At 38.5% G+C, this 8,774-nt stretch overlaps 1 protein-coding gene across 1 annotated transcript in view; it reads right to left on the reverse strand.

Annotated features, from left to right (window-relative positions):
* Window positions 1-5,548: 5,548 nt before the first annotated feature.
* LOC101649888 (TLC domain-containing protein 4) overlaps window positions 5,549-8,774 on the reverse strand; it is a 107,463-nt gene continuing 104,237 nt past the window's right edge. Inside the window, exon 9 of the mRNA XM_004699569.2 lies at window positions 5,549-7,838. Within this exon, the coding sequence (XP_004699626.1) occupies window positions 7,520-7,838 (319 nt within the window). The 3' untranslated portion in view covers window positions 5,549-7,519. The remainder of the gene's footprint in view (window positions 7,839-8,774) is intronic.

Here is an 8,774-nt window from a genome sequence, read left to right on the forward strand (position 1 = left end):
TTCCCGCATCAGAAGGCAATGTATTTTTTAAAATCTTTATTATTTTTTCTGCATTCTTAAGTCGTTTCCTCCTGTTATTCTTTTCCAACTTCCATGTAGCCTTGATTCTTAGTTCCAATCCGAATGCAGCTTATCGTCCATATTAGTCCTTCTCCCTACAAGTCGTAGGTTTCAAATGTGCCACTAGGGTCATTCCTGGGGTGGGCTAATCAATGATTTGGGAAGACGACAGGACTCGACGTGGCAGTGGAATCTAGCAGGATATAGTTGAGGAAGGGGATATTTAGCAATGACAGGGGGCCCCTAGAAGCTCTGTCATAAATGGCATCAGACACAGTGACTCAAGACAGAAACACCTGTCAGGGATCAGTTAACTAGCATGGGGAAGCATTGCCAAATTCCCCTACTGTTGACTTTATACATGCTTAAGGAATATCAAGAGAGAAAGAAAGCCTGAAGTCCAGACCAGAGGATGGGAGGATTTGGGGTAGATAATTTTCAAAGCAGCCCAGAGCCTGGGGCAGGGGCACTTACACTTGCCTGGTTGGTTTGGAATCCTTGTAATTATACCTGTGCCATCTCAACTGACAGCTGTGCCTATTTTAATTTTGAGATTCAGCTGTTCCTCTGCCAGTTTTGACACAACATTTGAGGCATGTTCAGAAGCATGAGTCACGATACCCTCCAAAGGCCAAGCCACTTCTGCATTCTGTTCAATTAGTGCTCTGTCGCTGGACGACGGGATATTCTAGGAACAAGGCGCCAGATAAAACTAAGACCACAGGCAATTTGAGGAGGTAGGATACAGCCAAAAAACACACACAAAAAAACAAAACTAGACAACGTGATAGGCCTAAAGGACAAAGGGAAGGAGACTTAAAAACCCAACTGCCAACATTAATCTATGAGTCTATTTATTAGATAGTTCCATTCCTTCCCAGTCTGACTAAAATGTTTGCAATTCATTCTGGTTTATAAGCATAGGAACCCCTACAACAGTGGTTCTTAACCTGTGGGTCGCGAGCCCTTAGAGGGTCGAACAACCCTTTCACAGGGGTCGCCCAATTCATAACAGTAGCAAAATTAAAGTTATGAAGTAGCAGCAAAAATAAGTTTATGGTTGGGGGGGCACCGCAACATGAGGACCTGTATGAAAGGATTGTGGCATGAGGAAGGTGAGAACCAGTGCTTTAAAAGGAGAGAGAAATGGAGTGGAGTGGATAAGGAAGCATTACAAGAGCAAACACCTTGGAAAATAAATATTATTTATGGTACCTTTAGGATTCAGGAAACGAGCTATTTTTGATATAAAGAAAGTAATTTTTCTCAATTTATTCACTAATTACTGTTGAAAAACACACCTTGCCAAGTCAAATATTTGCAGTAAATAATTATGATTATTTTATTTCCCCCCACAAAATACAGAGCTGTGCACCACATTGTAATAGAGGTCTTACACCAAAAAAGGCCCAAGATTTTTACTGGGGCATGATTTACATAGCGCGTCAATTTTATACACATTCTTAAAACGAGTGATACTCAACAAGTGTCCTGACAGAGTATGTCAACCTTGTAAAGAACATGCAGATTATTGCTGAGAACTTGCATATATTTGAAGATGGCGTACAAATATAGTAGTATACAAATGCTTCAAACTTGCAAGTGAAATAAATGCCAGTTAAAATGCACCACCAGAAATCAAAGCACACTACATTGCGGTTTTAATTGCTGATAATAAGGCTGAGGAAGACTGAATTTAAGATGGACAAGTCTTATGTTTCGTAATGAAAACAAAAGGTCTTCAGCCTCTGGGACCTATATTCAAAGCTGTGTTCTCAAAATGTTATTAAGTGGATTTTGAAAGGCTTCCAAAGAGAAATTAAGATAAAAATCTTTGCATGAATTAAATTTTAATGTTATATATTCTCAGGGGAAAAAAACTGTGTCTACCATGATAGCTTCTGCACTTACAGTAGTTTTAAAGTAGCTATCTCAAATGAAGTCCATAAAGTTTAAAAGTCAGTATTACAAATCCTAAAAATTATTTTAAAATCTCATCATTTATCCTAGTTACATGTTAGTGTGAATTCTCTCTGCAAAACCCCCTTTTGTAGCAAGTGGACAGCATCATACCAGTAGCAAACCACGCAAGCAACACAAAAATATATAGCCTATAACTATTGACGGTATTTGTATTCTTCATTAACTAAACAGCAGCAAATAGCCCTAATGCACACTGCACTACAGAAATTACACAAAGAGATAAGGAAAAATGTGTAGTAGATGCTTAAGAAAATTTCAATCAGAGGTACTATCTTTGAGATTTATGCATCCTTGTCATTGTTTTTGGTCTGAAATTAAAAATTTTTAAAAGTATGTACTGATCAGAGAGAATCAATATAAAGTTTCCGACGCAAACAAGCCAATCTTTTAAGAGGGCCCTTCAGTTCTTCCATACTTCCAGAAATATCTTCCAAAGGAAGGTGCAACTTCAGCAAAGCAAGTAGCAGTTGTTTTTAGCCTAGACGTGGGAGTTACACCCCGAGTCCTTGGGTGTTGTCCTTTGGAAAACCCCTCGGGTATTCTATTTGATTGGTAAAGCCAGCTTGTTTTTAAACCAACAAATACTTAACTATAACCAAGTTTGCTTTAAGAAGGCTGGTGGTACAACGATCAGGCATTTGGCTGCTAAAATTAACAAGTGGGTGGTTCAAAGCCACCCAATGCCTCTGTGGGAGAAAGACTTAACAACCTGCTCCCATAGGGAAGACCACCTAGAAAGCCCTAAGGGGAAGTTCCACTCTGCTCTACGGGCTGTTATGAGTCGAATTGGCAGCAGGTTTCCTCCACTAAAGAGCAGGACTCTAAAATAATGCGGCCACAGGCCAGCGCCCCTCACACAACACAGTGCTCTTAGTTCCTCCTGTCTCGGGCTCCTGGAAGAACACAAGATAATTCGCATGCCTGCAACAAATGCCCAGCCGAAACGTGCTATAAAGCACTTACTGCCAAACCACTTGAAATATATATATAGATAGATTACAGATGTTTTTGTCCATAAAACCACCACATTATTAGCTTTGCCTCATATCATAAACAGTATTAATGACTAAACGCTGACTTCCTCAGCCTCCTAGTAATTATGTTTGTTTGATCTCGACTTAAACTGACTGTAATGGTTTTTGTCCGATGAAAGAACAAAATAAACTTCTAAATGCGTCACAAATTGTCCTGTCCGGGGTCTCAAAAGTCGGCATAAAAAGGTGTGAGGGAGGGTGGTTAATGAAGACCTCAGGTGTTACGAGGAAGAGGTGGAAAGGCTGAACAGCTTCTATGAGAAAGCTCCCAGGATCTGGGAAGGGCATCGTGGAATTGAAGGGAGAAAAGGTTGAGGTGGACGCTCCAAGTCCAGGGGCCTTCTGTGGGGCTTTCAGATGTCTCCCCGGTTTCCGCACCAGAACTCACTTGTCGCCAAGCCCCTGTGCGGAGTGGGTGGTTGTGTGCCCAGGGTCTCTCCATGTAGGAGGGCCTCACGGCTTACGCTGGCTCAGACTTCTTGGGCCACTCTGCTGATGAGACTCCAGGCATTTGCTTCTTAAGGAATTCAGAAAACACAATCATACCTAGTCTGCCAGGGATTATCATCGGTGATACCAACAATTGCCTGGACTTTTCCATTTTATCACAGTTTAAGCTGCTTAAAGCATTCAAATACAAATGCATATTTATGTCTTTGGAGTTAAAGACAACCTAGAAACTGAAATTTGTTCAAACGTGTATTTAATAGAGAATTTGGGGGAATATGTCTTGTTCCATTAAAAATGAAGGATAAGAAACATTCATATTACACAAAACTTCCCCCTTGGTCTCACCCCCAAAAGAGCATGTGCAGAACTGTAAAGCAGCTCTCTCTACCGTGAAGAACTGTTCTTGAAACACCAACCCACCTCTGAGAAAGGATACAATTTAAAAACTGATACTTTAGCAAAGTTTTGATTTGACTCACAAGGACTATTAAAATTTATAAACCCATGATCCTAAACTAGGTGGTTGTTTGTTGTTATTGTTTTTCCCCCAAAACTAGATCTTTCAGACCTTTTCCGGTCATACTAATATCCAACCATACACCAAAGTGACCTTTAGGGATGAGAAAACATACCGATTATTGCTCATAGGGCTAGTTCACTAAAATTAAGCAATTATAATAAATATTCAATTACAACTTACTAACAGGTATTAAAGCATAATGTAAGCAGGCGTTCATTTCTTTTACCCTTGTTTGTAACTCCAGTTTGAGTTTTAAACCAATGTAAATGATCTTCATTAAAAATATGTTAAGCCCAAAATTGCAAAATTTTAAACTCAAGCTCATAACCTTTAAATTCTCCTGAATAAAATATTAGTGCAGAATCTATGATCTTGTATACTTCTTAACTGATTTTCATACATTGCTAAAGTTTCCCATGAATTTTTATTTTCTAGACTAGTTCAACAAATAGAAAACCCATCCAAAGAATAGATTTATAAAGGCTGTCACTAATCTTTTTCTACAAAAGTAGTTGCTTAAAAATGTGTACCAATTTGTTTTTATTTCCTATAAATATTTTAACCAAGTTGGTGAATATTAGAATGCCCAAATACCTTTTAAACAAATCCATGTAATCAAAATACTAAAATGTCTAGCAAAAGTCTGACAATCACTAAGTGAAAAGTTCACCATTTAATAATGAATGTAGTCTCTCATTAACTATTTACACCTTAAATAGGTGGAGACAGTCACAGCAAAGTATACAGTGTCTATAAAGATCTAACTTCAGCGATACTGGGAGGGTGGTGGGAGGGTCAGGTGGAAAGGGGGAACCGATTACAGGGATCTACATATAACCTCCTCCCTGGGGGACGGACAACAGAAAAGTGGGTGAAGGGAGACATCGGACAGTGCAAGGTATGACTAAATAATTTATAAATTATCAAGGGCTCATGAGGGAGGGGGAAGCGGGGAGGGAGGGGAAAAAATGAGAACCTAATGCCGGGGGCTTAAGTGGAGAGCAAATGTTTTGAGAATGATGAGGGCAATGAATCTACAAATGGGCTTTACACAATTGAAGTATGTATGGATTGTGATAAGAGTTGTTTGAACCCCAAATAAAATGATTAATTTTTTTTAAAATCTAACTTCAAATAACACTGCGGTTTGTAGTATCTTTCCCTTTTCATGTCTGCTCAGAGGGAATGTGTAGAATGACTCTGGGAAGTTGGATCTGGATATTGCACATGAATGTTAATGTGGACATTACGCAGCCAGCATAAAATTTACTGCAAAGTATTTATTTACCTCAAATTTTTTATATCCTAAAGTGAACAACTATGCCAATGGAAAGAAACATCCACAAAAGTGAAAATGAAGTATTGCGCATGACACAACCACCATGAATGCTGGAAGCACGGAGTGTAGACTCAAAACTCATGTTGTTGCACATTAGCTTCATTTGGATGAAGAGCTTAGGATATATGTACTCAGAATTATAGAAATACCAAGAGTCAAAAATATTTATTTCAAGATTTATTTCTTTCTAAAGGAATGAATTTCCAAAATAGTCTTATAATATAAATGGTTTCCTTTTAAAAAGTCATTTTTTTCCTTGCAAAAGAGCAAGAACAAGATAAAATCACTTACTTTCCTACCCCTTTAACCAACCAATACACATTAAAGTGCCTGATATGAAAGGCACTAAATTTAGTAGCAAATTATTGATATCATATTAGTTAACTTCAAAAACAGAAGACTACGTTTCACATTATTTTAAGTCTTTCAAAAAGCAGTGTCCCTATAAGACAATCACATTTTATCATTTAGTTATTGACTGAGATTTCTATTATTTTCTTTAAGGGTCCTCAAACTTAATTTTTCTAAGCTCTGTCTGTCTTGGGAAATCAAATCAAATCAAAAGTCTTGGTTATATTCGGCCAACTTCCCTTCCTGACCATAATACGAACAATTCGAGAGAGTTAAACATTCTTCTTCTAAAGGTAAAAACTGAATGGATTAGATCTTTTGGTTTGGGTCCAGTTAAGTTCAAGTATTCGCCACTGTTGAATTAATTATTTTTCGCCAGGCAAGAACAATAATCGCAGTCAAATATTAGAGAAAAATAAATAAAGGCAGTAATAGCTAAATATATGATTCTACTGAGCTGTACAAACTAAAGCAACAGCAAGCACACAGACACACAACCACAAAAAGAAGACAAAGCACGGGAGTCGCAGCCATTGACAGGCACAGACAGGCACAGACAGGCGGCCTTTCTTCAGAGGCACCTGTCAGGCTGCAATCGCCAACATCTCAGAGAGCAACTAAGTGTATGAACTGCTTGCTCGATCCAGGGGGTCTGATTTGGGGCTTATAAATAAATTTTAGCAAGTAGGGAAATTCACAAAGATGGAATCTGCAAAAAACAAAGATTGACTGGAATTTATTTTTCATAGAAAAAAGTGCCAGGGAGGTAGAGAGGAAGAACGGTGTCAAAGCTCTTTCTTTTATAACCCTCCTGTTAGCCTACAAAGTGATATTATCAACATGCATTCTGAGAACTCACTCACCTCGGAAGGAGACTTCCAGGCTCTGTCTCAAGCCTTACTAGAAAATTAAAAGGCAGTAACATGACACAATGCCTAAAACAGAAATAAGAAATGGCTGTCTGAGGTGGTGGTGGTGGGGTGGGGGGGGGAACAAATGTTTTCCACAACTAACAAATCAGACTACGTGAATTAAACACTCCCCAAATATGTAAAACACTTCATCATTAATAGATTATATACATGAAATGAAGATTACATCACTTCTGAGAAACAACCAAAAGAAATGACTGCCGTCCGGACAATTCAGCCTCACAGCGGCCCCTAAGACAGAGCAGACCAGCTCTGAGGCTGTCCATCGTCACGGGAGGAGGCGTCTCAGCTTTCTCCAGGGAGTGGCTGCGGGGTTCCCATGTCCTTCCTCACGGCTCACTGTCCCACTCATTACGCCACACTATGCCCCACGGGCTCCTTCACTGCTACGAGGCTAAGAAAACAACATTTCAACAATGGAGAAAGCAAGCTTTATACAGGTCTTGACAGTCATGGAAAGAAAGCAGTACAGAGCAACAAAATGTTGAGAACTATTAAAAATTTTTAAAGCGGTTTTCCATTCTTTCAACCGGATTAATGATGTAAAACCAGTATACTGAGTTAGCATAGAGAAAAATACCAATGCAGATTAACAGGTTTCTGAAAAGATTCACCACTATATTTGTAAATTTTCATTTAAACCTTAGAATGCAGAAGAAAAATCAGAAAGGAAGTCTTGAATAAAAACTGATTTTTAGTTTTACTTTCTAGAGTTAAAAAAAAGACTCACACTGAAAGTCTGGCTAACACTTATAATTAATAAAGAAACACAGGAACATGCCAAGATTTCATCCTATCAGCAGATATAAATGCCAGGTTGGAATGAAGTTTGCTTCTCTATCTCCCAGTTTTAGTCAGTTTTTCCATTTTGAAGACGATTTTTGGCCTTTTCTTGTCGGATGGAGGAGATGACTTTGATGCATCCCTTCGTGATTTTGATCATCCACAAGACATTCATTACATCTAAGACGGCACAGGAAGAGATCCAGGAATACTGTATTAGTGGTCCAAGCTGGATGTAAGGGTCTGTTCCATGCACAGAATATATGAAGAAATAGTACGGAGGTATCACAGCAATCCTCACGATGAAAAACACTAGTGTCATGAGTATTCCATTGATGACGTTAGCTTTGGAAAACTTCGGATACTTCAGAGCTTCGAAGAACCACCTGGGTGAGGGCAAACAAAGAAACATCTTGGTTTGTTTTATTTTTCAACACCTCTGAGGATCAGCAAGGATGGCCTACCTCACTAATTCTGCTCAACGCTGTACTGAAAAGAAGTCCTAGCTTATGCCATAAGACGAGAAAAAAGAGGTGTGTAGATTGAGAAGGAAAACTAAAACCACTACATTTTCAGAGAACAGAAGAATATAAATATCCTGAAACTAACAGCAAGCACAACAAGGTCACACTATCTATACAAGATTAAGAAAAAAGAGCCAACTGCTTGGAGCTGAAATTATATATAGTTATAAATGTACATATATAATTATATACAATTTATTTACATATAATTTTTATGGCACCAAAAACAATATACACAAATATAAATTTAATAAAATGTGTAAATTGACATATAGAAAACTAGACACACTAATGAAAAACCAAGAAATTTCTAAGTATATAGACAAATACAGTATTGTTAAAATGTCAGTTTAACAGTTAATGTTAAAATGTCAATTCTCCTCAACTAGATCTATAGAATCAGTGTAAACACACACCAAATCCCAGCAAAATTTTCCTCACATATAGAAAAATGAATTCTAAAATCGATATGGAGAGATTAAAGTCCTAAAAGAACCAACAAAGTATTAGGAAAAAAAACAAAATTCTACCTACTTTTGAGACTTAAAACATAAAGCTACTTTAAAAAAGATAGTGTGGCTGAGGGGCCAGCCCCAATCCCAACTACTTGAACACCTGGGCCCCGCCCCTCCCCCAGAGGAATTCACTTCAGAGGACAGCATTGAAGCTGCAGCTCAGGGAGAGGGACATGTCTGATCAGAGCACACAGGCGCAAGTGAACGGGGAGGAAGAGAGAGTGGAGCACATCCTGGTCCACCAATCCTTGAGGACGATAATCCTGCTCAGAGCAGCCAATGC

This window comes from Echinops telfairi, unplaced genomic scaffold, assembly GCF_000313985.2.
Source record: "Echinops telfairi isolate 266 unplaced genomic scaffold, ASM31398v2 ScPeMD7_443;HRSCAF=831, whole genome shotgun sequence".
Taxonomy (NCBI): domain Eukaryota; kingdom Metazoa; phylum Chordata; class Mammalia; order Afrosoricida; family Tenrecidae; genus Echinops; species Echinops telfairi.